This window comes from Schistocerca americana, chromosome 5, assembly GCF_021461395.2.
Source record: "Schistocerca americana isolate TAMUIC-IGC-003095 chromosome 5, iqSchAmer2.1, whole genome shotgun sequence".
NCBI lineage: Eukaryota > Metazoa > Arthropoda > Insecta > Orthoptera > Acrididae > Schistocerca > Schistocerca americana.
This window is the reverse complement of record NC_060123.1, coordinates 218,215,290-218,228,707: the sequence shown is the minus strand read 5'-3', so window position 1 is coordinate 218,228,707 and position 13,418 is coordinate 218,215,290. Positions and strand designations below refer to the sequence as shown.

At 39.2% G+C, this 13,418-nt stretch overlaps 1 protein-coding gene across 9 annotated transcripts in view; it reads left to right on the top strand.

Moving 5' to 3' along the window:
- The window catches only part of LOC124616710 (probable phosphorylase b kinase regulatory subunit beta), a 187,631-nt gene that overhangs the window by 143,543 nt on the left and 30,670 nt on the right, over window positions 1-13,418 (top strand). For all 9 annotated transcript variants that reach the window (XM_047145060.1, XM_047145054.1, XM_047145063.1 and 6 more), the window contains 2 exons: window positions 5,613-5,747; window positions 11,448-11,688. In XM_047145060.1, coding sequence (XP_047001016.1) covers window positions 5,613-5,747; window positions 11,448-11,688 — 376 coding nt within the window. The remainder of the gene's footprint in view (window positions 1-5,612; window positions 5,748-11,447; window positions 11,689-13,418) is intronic.

Sequence of the window (13,418 nt, the reverse complement as noted above, 5' to 3'; positions counted from 1 at the left end):
TGTAGCTGTATCGTCATTCATTCGACCTAAATTGTGTCTCATATTACAATGGACCAACTTTATTTCGATTTGGAGGTGTGGCCTAAAACTTTTCTCTCCCCTTGAATTTCGAGTCTCAAATTTCAGGTGCGGCTTAGATTCGGGAAATTTTTTTTACTTTATTTCAAGTCTCATTTTTCAGGTGCGGCTTAGATTCGAATGCGGCTTAGATTCGAGTAAATACGGTATTCATGGAGTTTTTCAAAAATTGTTAACATCTCCTCTTTTATAATCATCAGTGGTTTGCTACATTTGTTGCAATGTTCTCTGTAAGCCATAATACTTCTAGTACCAGTTTCATCTTTGTAGGAAACCATTGTGTGTATCAGATGCCTGTACAATTTAGTAAATCATATCCCAAATGTTCCCACTTTAAGCTGTGTACACAAATGCAAATACTTAAAACTAAACTGAATATCATCCTGAAACCCATTCCTACAGCCCAAATAGGGTGAGGGATTGTGTCAGGTGAATTGAGTGAGAAGAACAAGAAAGAAGGAAGTGGAGGAATGGAGGGGGTGGGCCGGCCGGTGTGGCCGTGCGGTTCTAGCCGCTTCAGTCTGGAACCGCGTGACCACTACGGTCGCAGGTTCGAATCCTGCCTCGGGCATGGATGTGTAGGATGTCCTTAGGTTAGTTAGGTTTAAGTAGTTCTAAGTTCTAGGGGACTGATGACCACAGATGTTAAGTCCCATAGTGTTCAGAGCCATTTGAACCATTTTTGAAGGGGTTGGGAGGCAGCAAGGGAACAGGATAGGGATAGGAATGTGGCTTGAGTTAGGTTGTCCTGGTGCAAACTGAGGAAGTTGCCCATTACACACAGTGAATTGAATGAGTGGATAGGAAAGGAAGTAATTAGAATAGAGGGGGTAAGACAAGAGTGTAGTTAGAAGAGAGGATGAGACAGACTGTGGAGAGAACACTGTGGGTGCAAATTAATTGCATGAACTGAGATGCACAGGGATGAAGGTGGAGGCAAGGGACACGGGCAAGGGGAGACTGAGGCCACACAGATTACAGGATGAAAAGGTGTGTTGTAAGAACACCTTCTTGGCCATGGTTTGGTGGTGGCCATTCATTCAGGGGGACAACTGGTTAATGATCGTGCCCACATAAAGGCTGTACAGAAGTTACAGCAGAGCTGGTGTATGATATGACTGCTTTCACAAGTGGCCCTACCTTTGATAGAACAGGATAAGCCTGTGATGAAAGTATGATACAATTTATTGTGTGAGAACATAGGACAAGGGATATGACCCTTGTGGCTATATTTTTGGAGCAGTTGTGGCATGAAGATGAACCATGGTATGGACAGCAGAATATTCCATAGGGAGAGGTGCAAAAGATGTTCTTCATTTCAGGGCAGAATGAAAGATATGTGAAGCTCTGTCAGAGGATGTGCTAAATTTGTTTCATTCTGGGGTAGAAATGGGTAATGAGGGGTTAAGGGGCATGTACTCCTTACAGCATATCATCCAATACCATAATCCTCCTGCCTCTATGTCCTCTAGCCCCTCTACCATAGCCAACTCAACCTTTCCTCATGCCTCCTACTTCACTCCATTAATCTGCAGGCACATGTAAACAATAATTAGCATGTGTGAGTTTCTGCATAACAGTACATTCAACATTCTGTAACTAAATGTGTGTCGAGCATAAAATAATAGTGAAGATAAATTTTCATGTGTTTTCTTCACAGTGGAGTTTCTGTACTGTTGCAACAGTTCTCTCACAGCAACCATAACATTCAAGTCATCAAATTACATTAAAAAATAATAAAAAACACATACATTTAACAATATGACTTATTTCCTGCAATGCATTCATTGTGCATTAAATAAATTAATCAAAAAAGAGATTGTGACACACAGTAGTAAATGTTCTGATGATAAAAATTAAATCATTATATTACTTTCACAGTCCATCACTACTTTTTTATATCAGTCAAAATGAAACCGATGTACTAAATGGAAATATAAAACATCTTGAAAATTTCATGAAAATGTTTCTTATGACTGAGTAAAACACGTGAAGGTATTTGTAATGATTAAGCAGTTCATCATGTAACTACTTTATTACAGCCATTCAAAATCTCCTAATAAGATACAGTTGTGAAACATTTGATCATCTTCTTGTAAAATATTTCTCTGTTATCCAAAACCATACAGGGTGCATTCCATAAGTAATGCGAGCAAATTCATAAAAAATCTTTTATTGAATATATTTGTACAAATAGTCAAAAATTTTCAAAATAGCACACTCTTGCATTGATACACTTCTGGAGGCGGTGTTTCCATGCCTGGAAGACATCCTGGAATGCCTTTTCCGGAATGCCCTTTAGAGCTGATGTAACATGCACCTGGATGCTTTCAATCGTGTCCCAATATTTTCCTTTCATGGCTCTTTTTATCCGAGGAAACAAAAAAAAAAAGGTCAGCGGGATCCAGGTCAGGAATGTAGGGAGGCTGTGAAACCAATCTGGTCTTGGTCCTGGCCAGGAAGTCATTGACAATGAAGGCACTGTGACTCAGCACGTTGTCGTGGTGAACTTTCCACATGTCCTGGCTGTCACTTTGGCAGCGTGAGATCCTCCTTTTCAGTCTTTTGAGCACTTCCAAGTAGAAAGCTGAGTTCACTGTAGTCCCGGCAGGTATGAATTTGTGGTGGACAATGCCTCTGATGACAAAGAAATCAATGAGCAAGGTTTTGATCCTGGACTTGCTCATGCACGCCTTCTTGGGACAGGGCGACGATGGGGTGTGCCACTCTGAACTCTGCCATTTTGTCTCCGAGTCATACTCAAAAATCCATGACACATCACAAGTGATAACTGAGTTTAAGAAATGAAGATCATTTTCACACATTTCCAACATTTCTCGGAACCGCATGTGCTTGTGTTCATCGGTCAACACTTTTGGGATGAGTACATCTTTCTCATGTTCAAATCTTCAGTCACAATGTGGAAAACGGTTGTTTTTGACATATTTAGAGTTTGTGGTATCACTTGAAGGCTCAGCCTTCTGTCAGAGTTCAAACAATCGCACACACGTGTCACATTTTCATTGACTCATGCGGTTGATGGCCGTCCACTGCAAGGTTCATCGGTGATCTCCTCTTGGCCCTCCATAAATGACTTGTGCCATCGGAAAACTTATGGTTTGGACAAGCAATCAGTCCCAAAGACATGCTGAAGTAATGGAAACGTTTCGATGGTGGACTTCCCAAGTTTAATGCAAAATTTGATAGCATACTGTTGCTCTATAGAATGATCCATTGTGCCGTGTCACATAAACTCAAAATGGGGTTGACAGAAATGCACATCCTGACTCTCCAGCAGTTCACACCCTAATGAGACAAAGAGCATTTTGAAGCTAACACCCCCCTCCACTTAGCCCAGCCAGTTACAAGATGTTGTGGTATACCATTGCATCAGAAAAAAAATTGGTTACAATACTTATGGAACACACTCTGTATATCTGGAAGAGAGTCAGCAAACTGACACTATCATAAAATAATGATTGAAATATTCCAATTATCGTGTAACAGCATAACGTCCAATATCTTCAACATACATCTTGTAGAATCTTCCTGATGCACTTCATAGTAGTTTTCAGAGTTTGGACGAAGATGTAGATTCACAGATATGGAACATGTTCATAGAAATACTGCCTTTCAGTACCATAGATGTCTTTGACAGACAGAAGAAAATAAATTCTCTGACAAAGCAGAGATCACAGAGGACTCTAGCTCCTGCTAACATAACAGGATAAGATGAGATGTCAATTACAGCAACAGATAAGAACTTAGAAGGTGCAACAAGTGCAGTTGATTTGTCAGAGACAAAGAAAGGAACACTTTTATCAAAATGTACACATGTGACAAAGATGGGCTGTAACAGGAAAAGAGGAGAGAGCAAAGGAAAGAGAAATCAGTATTATATGTAGAGTATAGAATATAGGCAGAGTGGGGGTGAGAAAGGAAAGAATGAGAAATCAGTTGTAAATATGCAGAGGAGGGAGTAACAAGGAGAGCTGGTGTGAACTGAGGTTAGGTAAACACAAGAATAAAGCATGCACTGGCTATTAAGTTCATGCCTACAATATTCTGTGATGATAGTGCCAGGAGGAATACTAAATTTCCTGTGTGCTGCAACAGGCAATTTGATCATAATTGTTGTACAAAAAAGTGTGTTTTGTCACAGAGTTTGAGTGTTGTGTGTCTGTTCCCTGTCTGTATTCATTTAGCCCACCACAAAAATGTGAACTGAATAGTGAAACAATGGAAACCCCAGGTAGGAATATTGATAGCGTAGGAAAAGGTAGATTGCTGCTTACTGTAAAGAAGACATGTTACGCTTCAGACAAGCACAGTTAAAGGATGCTTACATAGAGCTTTCAGCCACAGCCTCCATCAGTGAAAGAGAAACACACACCATTCATACCCACAAGCAAGCACACCTCATGCACACATGATCGCCTCCTCCAGCATCTTGGACTGGAATGCAACAATCATGCGAGATGCAAGCAGCACTCTGGAGAGGCGGGGGAAGGGAAGGGATAGTAGTAAGCGGGTGGGGAGAGAGATGAATGCTATCTGGTGGAGTCCGAAATCAAGCACATTATGTTCAGCTGCATGTTGTGCCACAGGGTGGTCTACTTTGTTCTTGACCACAATGTGGCGACATTCATCCTGGTGAACAGCCACTGCCAAAATGTGGCCAAGAACAAATTAGACTGTCCTGTGGCACAACATGCAGCCGAACATAACATGTTTGATTTCAGTGGCTGCTTCACTACTTAAGCTATGTGGACCATCTCCTCAACCACCAGCTTTTCTGAACTGCACAGATGGGAGTTATCTATACAATACATTCTCTGCTTCCATAATTATCCCAGCCTCAACCTACGGTAACAAGCCATTCCAAAAACCTCCATGCAACAGTTTCTAACCCCTCCATCCTATCATCTCCTTCCCTTCTCATCTCCCACCCTCTTTGTTTGCTGCCCGCTGCCAATGCACCCATCCATCTTTCCCCACTGCTCTGCTTTTTCATTCCTTTGCCCCCCCACCTGCCTGCCCCACAAGCTCCAGATGCTGCACGTGTTGGCATTCTGGTTCCTACACACTCCACCAGACAGCATTCATCTCTTCCCCCACTCCTGCACTACTATTCCATCCACTTCCCTGCCCCCTTTAGATTGCTGCTTCCATCCCACATAATAGTTGCATTCTGGTCCAAGCTGCTGGAGTTGTCAGTCATGTGTACATGAGATGTGCTTGCTTGTGTGTATGAAAGGTGTGTGTTTCTTTTTTACTGATCATGCCTGTGAGTGAAAGCTCTATGTAAGTGTCTTTGACTTGTGCCTGTCTGCAGTTTAACATGTCCTCTTTACAGTAAGTAGCAATCTATCCTTTCCTAGATTGGCGAACTGAATGGAGGTTGCATATCAGCTGATGATATTTCATGGTTTGTTTCACAGGTGGGTTTCTCAGTAGGTTCTACCATCTATTTTAGAGTGTGATCTTGTGAGTTCTTGGTTCCCAAGTCATGTCTTATATTTATTAAATTTCAGGTGGGTTTTGGAGGCAATGAAACTGTACTTACAAATGAAATCAGACTCGAAGCCACTGGAACACCATAGCCCTTATGAAGTCAGAACTCTGTTACAGAAAGTCTTGACAGTGAGAGAATGGGCTGCTCAAGAAAAGTAAGTACACCAAAAATAATTTCTGTCCAGAGAGAAGTAAATTTTGTAACAATTTATCTCAGCTTGTGGAACAGAAATAAACTTCATTAACACTCATACAGGAAGAGTGGTCAGGAATGTTGCTTGTAAAATTTAGAGCAGTGAAATGCTTCCTGCATGATGTACTGAAGTTAGCACTGAATGTCTTATTTGCTCTAATATAAATATTTCTAATTACAGTGCTGTTGTTGCCACAGGTCTCGTAATTAGTCCACATTTTACATTCTTTTGTAAGGACACTTTAAAAATATGAGGGTAACCCAAGAAGTAACAATCTGTTGATATTTCCATTGTACAAACTGAAATCATTTATCTGTAAACACTGGTCAAAACAAGTTGGTATTGTGAATGAAATGTGTGCTACAAAGCTGCACCAACTATGAAGTCAGCAATGTTGTTCGATTTTTGTATGCTCATACGTTGAAACTTGCTAAAATTTTCTGTCAACTAAAAAAAGACTAAGGTGATGCTGTAATGAACAAAAGAAGTGAGAGAAAGTTATGTGAAATTTTCAATAATGGCTGAATAAATGTGAATGTCAAAACTCAACCCAAAAAAAAAATCTATGAAGAACAAAGTCATGCAAGACCTCTTTCCACAAGACTTCCTAGGTGCTAAGCATTTTGGAAATGATGTCGAGGGAAAGAGAGCGGTGAACAAATTGAAGCAACTGACAACAACACAGGAATTCTAAAGCTTGAAGACAGATATCACAAATGTTTGAGTAATGAAAATGACTGTGTGGATAAATGAAACAAGCTCCAATTTTGTAAGCCTAGACCTACTCTGACAGACCCATTGTGCACAGAGTTGCTGTTTGGATAAGGCCCTTATTTGTACTGTGTAGTGAATTGGTGTCAGCGTGGTCTTTGCTATATAGATATCACTATGTTTCCTTCCTGTCATCTTTTTCAGAAATAGTGCTCAGTGGCTGTAATGACAACCTTTGAGTAGGTGGCAGATTTCTTGACTTGTGGGTTCTGGTGGATTCATCCTGAAATAAGAGAGGGATGATGATGGTATTCAATACTATTTATAGAAGTCAGTGAGCTATGCTGTTTCTCAAACTTGTGAACTGTACAGACAATTCATCTCACACCTAAACTGTTCATAATAATGATCTGCATTTATAATCAGTGAAAATTAGCTGCAGTCATACCTGCATATTATAAAGAGAAGTCTGTAGGATGTATACCAAAATTTAACTTTACTGTGTATTTTGATGGGCAGTGTAACAACATGAATTTCTGTAATAAAAGTCTCCTCTTGTACTTAGTAAAGCCAGTTGTCATTACTTCCTGTGTTACCCTCATACATGATTTATTACGTGTTCCAAGAGTATATTTTAGCAACATAATGCTAAGCATTTGAAAAACCAGAGGACTACTCAGAAATTCACTCACACATTCTGACTTCATGTTATGTAGATTCCACTATAAAGAAAAGCCTCCAAGAATGTGGAGCAAGTTAAGAATACATAAGTACGGAGAAACAGCTGTGTGCTACATTAAATGCACTATCTCCAAAAGTTCACCATAATCAGTAAATGAAGGCATATTTCCTGAACAGAATTTCGAAATGGTTATGGACCAAATTAAAGCTTAATCACAGGGTGGTTTACAACAGTGGCCAAAGAATCTAATTGGAAAAGTTTTGAAACCAACGGTTCATCTTAAAGAGAAGGGACAGATGAAAATAATTGCTTCCACAACTACAGTAGATGTGGTTAACCATAGCTTCCACATGTCCTTGGCAGCAACATGAAATATTCTTTATGAATTAATTTGAGATCTCCCGTGATAATTGACCCCATTCATGAGAAAGAGCTTGAGTGTAGGTCTGGTAGAATCTTTAATGTTGGTTATGAAGCTGCAAACTATCTCCACAGTGCATTGTGTACCTGTGTGTACCTGCTCTATATTATTCAGATACAGAGACCTTGCTAGTAGCCCATGTGATGCATACCTTTATCTGTGAGAAATTTATCCACCAGTGCAAGTGAGTGACCATTATTGCAGTTGTAACTGCTATACATTCAAATATTAGCAATATGAAGCCACTTCAGCATCAGTGTTGAGAATGTAAATGCATTTTTTAAAATAATTATTTATTTTTCAACTTAATCACCTGTTATTGATATTCTAATAAAAAATAATAAATTTTTGACAACATATTGTAATTGGATAGATAAAAAATTTGCTCACCAAGCAGCGGCAGGAAAACACACACATTAAAAAAGGTTTTACTCATGCAAGCTTTCAGAGTCAGTGGCTCCTTCTTCCAGCAGAAGAGTTGAAGGAGAAGGAAGAGTGCTAAAGGGACTGGAAGTGGAGAGATTTAGGTAAAGGGGTAGAGTTCAGAAAAGTCATCCAGAACCCCAAGTCAGGGGAGACTTACTGGATAGGATGAGAATTGTTGGGGACTGCATCAGAGGAGATTTGAAAACCTGAGAGCTTAAAGATGGAAGACAGGACAATATGCAAGACAGAGTTTACTGCTAAAAGACTGTGCACGAGTTAATAAGAATGAAAAGCTAAGTGCATTATATGTAACAGATGTGGGAGGGTGGTGTAAAAAAAAATAGACAGGTCAGAAAATGAAAAGTGTAGAAAACTAAAAGAGAGTGAAGGCAGGAGTAGTTAATTTTAAGAAATGCTGAGATGGAAGAAATTAATGTAAATTAAGGCCAGAACCAAGGACATGTTGTAGCACTAGTTCCTACTTGTGGAGTTCTGAGAAAATGATGTCTGGGGGAAGAATTCAAATGACGCGTGTGTTGAAACAGGCACCAAGGTCATGGCTGCCATTTTGTAAGAGCATGCTCTGCAACAGAATATTGTGCATAGGCAGAGGGTTATACTGGCAACACACAGTATCCTGTTGCAGAGCATGCTCTACAACATGACAGCCATGAGCTCGTTGCCAAGATAACTGGGCTCCTATCTGGACTGCCATTAGTGGACACACAGTACTGTAGGTGTAGCATATAGACCAACTTCTCTGAGCCCACAGTACACAATGTGAAGGAGAAACTGGAACTCAATAGGCACTATAAGCTGTGAAGACAATTATCTATTGGATATCATTGGATTTTGGTCCTATTGTGGGGGTGATTTCCCTCCTTTGATCTAGCACTCACTTACAGTGGACATTTCCTGTGTGTGTCAGAGCCATTATCTAAACCTTAAAATTACACTTTGTGACTAATTCAACACATCTCAAGGGTGCCGTCTGCATTGAACTGCCTCAGGATATTCAAAGATGCTTTCACAAAGATTCTATCCTGCAAAATAGGATCCAGGTTTCATCTTTGTGATATGGAGAAGATTTTGAATATAGTGATTATCATTTCCTTTGAGTCACAGTTGCTGTTCAAAGCAGGAAGTTGCCTTCACTGTACAGTTTCTGCAGTTCAGTTTATAAAGAAACGTTGGTAGCTAATTTACAGTGGTTGTTCATATTTTCTCGTTCAGATTTCCTCAGTTCCTGATTGTGCTTAACTTTAGGACTCTAATAAGTTAATGATCATTGACGATTGTTGCACATGTGAAAGTAGTCAGTATCAGTTGCTTTTTTTTATTTAAGGCTGAGAATACTGCAAGAGAAAAGCTGTCCATAAACACAAGGAATTAACATTAAAAAATAAAAATTAGCTTATGTTGTTTTACTTCTACTGTTCTATAATTTTTATCTGCTACTGAAAACCTGGCAGTTCTGTAATTCAAAGGGAAATAATTACCTGTGTTGTGTAAAATTGAGGCACGTATCTTTTTGTATTTTGTTACGTATCTGAGTGCTATAGAGCATTTTTTTATCAGTTAGGTCAACATGTATCATACATACTGTGCACCAATTCTTACATGCCTTAATAGTGCTGATGTCCTGGTCATCAGATGGAGTCTTAATGGCACTGATGTTCTGTTCATTTCCCTTCATGTACAAGGAAGATTTGAGTCACCCAAAGTGGGATGTTGAACAGTGGAAAGTGGAGAGAGACTGATATTATCCTTCATAAATATTGAACTGAGGATTTTCCAACCAGATGTATTATTGTCTATGAGCACTTTTAAGAAAGAATAAATAAAAATTAGTATTTATTTTTATTACTCATTTTACTAAATTTGCTCTGAGTCTTTTGCTGTCTTCTAACTACATAGCTATTATTTACAAGGTATTCTGTTTTGTATAGCTCTTTAATCTCTTTTCTAACTTTTCACATAAAATTATTTCCTGGTGGAACATGCTACTTTAAGTGTGTAATAACCCTTTTCTGTGGGTAAATTGTATCTAGTTTTTGTTTTATTGTAACAATATTGAAAAGAACAGTTTCTACTCACCATTTAGCAGAGATGCTGAGTAGCATATAGGCACAACAAAAAGACTGTGGCTTCAGCTGACAGAGGCTGCAGTCATGTGTGTTTGAATTGTGTTTGCGTGTGTGTATGTGTATATGTGTGTTTGTCATCTATTTTTGACAAAGGCCTTGTTGTCCAAAAGCTTAAATTGTGACAGTCTTTTTGTTGTGCCTATCTGCAACTCAGCTTCTCCGCTATATGGTGAGTAATAACTTTCCTTTTCATAATATTGTTACATTCCATCCTGGATTTTCCATTGTTTGATTTATGTTTTATTGTAATGGATATAACTGTTTTTGAAGTAATTTCTGTTAGTTCCCCCTCCCCCTTACCCCCTCCCGCTAAAGTAACTAGATGCCCCACTCTTTCCTCATCCTCCACACTCGTTCAAACACTTTTAAACCATTCAGTCCACTGGTAAACACTTTGCTGTGACAAAACATTGTCCATGTATTGTGCTGAAAGTCTTCTATGAACTGCCACTCCTTGGACATCTTCAGACCAAAAAAAAGGAGACTTATTTAGGAATGCTTTTCTTCTGTTGTACAAACAGCGAGTGGTGTGACCACCTTTATGTAGCAGTAGCGCAAAGCAGATGATGTGATAATGCTACAGCCTAACACAGGCAAAGACAACAGATGACTGACTGTTGATCATGTGGCAAGCCATACACAGACTAGCTGTTGTTCGGCATATTAAATCATGCATAGCAAGGTCAACTTTTGCAAAGTCTTTGTGAGATGGATTCCCAAACAATTTGATGAAGACCTCAACAGCTACCATGTGAAAATCTGTGAGCACTCACTGGACTGCCATGCTAACAAATTTGAAACATTTCTGAAACCAATCACCACTGGAGATGAAACATAGGTTCATCACTTTGAACTAGAAAGCCAGTGCCAGTGGATGTAATGAAAGTCCCGAATTTTGAAGCATACCTCATTACATGACTATTATTGGTATCTGTGTGTAAGTATAATATTTATGGTAACTGATCCAAAATGTCTGCACAGCTCCAGTTCCTTTATTTTATGGTTTCCTATGGCAAAACTAATTTCTAGCTTGCAATCCATATTTTTGTGTCAACTGGAATTAAAGCAATGTTCTCTCCCTCTGTTGAAATTTGATTTATTTCTAAATTGGAACAGAAATCAAAAACAATGTTGATTCACATAATTTAGTTACACTGTAAATATAAGTGATGGATGACTTTAATAAACTGTTCTTATTAATGTCTAACAAGCCATGTTTAAGAGACCATGACAGTGTTTGACGTCATTAAAAATGTTTCTTATGTAAATTCCAGGCTGTCACCTCTTCAACGCCGGCGTCTTGAAGGCTGCCTGTGCCGTGTTCCTACAAATTTCTATAACCAGGTCTGGGATGTTATGACTCGAACTCCACAAGGTATCAAGGTCCGAGGCTATCATCTGCCCCAGCAACCAACGCTGTCAAACATGACACGCTCACAACTAAATTTTGCATTACTGGTTGAACAAATGCTCAATCACATCCAACAGCCTGAGTATAGACAGATTGTAGTTGAGGTATGTTGCTTCAAGCTATTGAAAGTATAATAAATACACACTTTACATGACACATGAAACAAAGTTCCTAATGGTTTATGTTCAAAATTAGAATGTGTTTGAAATTCACAAAACGAATATATCAGTACAGTATATTACAAGTAACATCTCTGCAGTGTGTGATTAGCCTTGACAGCAATGCACCCCATGCAGCAGTTTATGATGCTGTTCGTGAGCTCCATAGACAGTTAATGCTGTTCTTCTTACAGAGTTGCATTCAAAACTACTGATAATGGGAATAGGGCTGTGGAGTGGCAACATTCTTCCTGAGAATATCCTAAACATGATCTTTGAGATGCATTCAAGGAGTATCAAACCTTTCGGGTGGCAGAAATACATTTATTGATTTGTATGTACAGAACCCTAATCTTCTTCAACTCATTTCCTTGGTAATGTATACACTTCTTCTAACACTCTTGCCATTGTTGGAAACACTTGGGGAACAGTTCTTTTGGAATGGTGACCAGCTGAGCTGTTGCCTTCTGTGTGATGTCTTCTCTTGACTGAAATCAAGTTCTTTTTGGGGGTGTTTTCAGTTTGAGAAATGGAAAAGTCACATGGATCAATGCCAGGGGAATAGCGAGTCTGAGTAACCACAGGAATGTTGTGTGTGATGAGGAAAGTCCGAATCAGATATGCAGCAGGCAAATTTCATAGATAATCCTCTCATGCACAAATCATTGCACAAAATTTTATGTATTGATCCCATGCTTACCCCTAACTCTTCCACAAGTTCTCACAATGTGATATGGTGATCTTCCCTGACCAAAGTCTGCACTTGCCCAGTGACATTGTCATTTTGGCTTGTCAAGCATCTGCTTGAAGCCAGTTTGCTGTCCACTGACTTGGAGCCGCCTTTGAAGTGGTTGTACCTTTCCTTTATCCTTGTGTTTCTCATGGCATCACACCCAAAAGCCCATTGAATCTATTGAATAGTTTCCACTTAGGCATTGTCAAGCTTTTGGCAAAATTTGATACAATATCACTGCTCAATTTGTTCCATCATTTTTCGGCTTACCGGTATCTGTCTTACTACACTTCCTCAATCACAGGCCAACTGCCAGCGAATGTGTCAAACACTTTAGAATGAAGACTATGCAGTACTTCATAATGACAACCAGGTTCCAGCAAGCGTGATGGCACAAATATTTACATTAGGTTCACTTGAGCAGTTGCCAGCAGGCTCATGCGCAGTTGAGTTGAATATGAGCAGTACCTTCTCCCATTTATAGCGACTTGAAATGGGGCTGTTAGATGTATCAGCAGTAGCAACAAGCTACCAGATGCTACCCCAAAAAAAATTTCTTATACACCCAAGCTTCTCCACATGACCCATGTTTATGTTTCATGATTTTGCTTTTCTTCTTTGTTTAGCACTCTTACATCAAATGAAAATAAAGCAGATTTCTGTGGCTGTGAGCTACCAAGTGAATTAAAATACATTCTCATAATCATGAAATGCTAAAATATGTTATTAGTTTCAGTTTTTTTGTCTCATTTTATCTCCACATTTGTGGCAGTCAAGCAATTAATCGGCTTGCAGAACAATGAAGTCAGTTTTGTGTGTTAGCTAAAGAAATTTTACTTTTATTAATCTTTTCCACAGAGGCAGTCAATTTATTTGAAACGGTTTTAGTCCATACTATTGGCTAATTTCAACTGTTCACTGAGTTTCAAGTGCATGTTTTCAT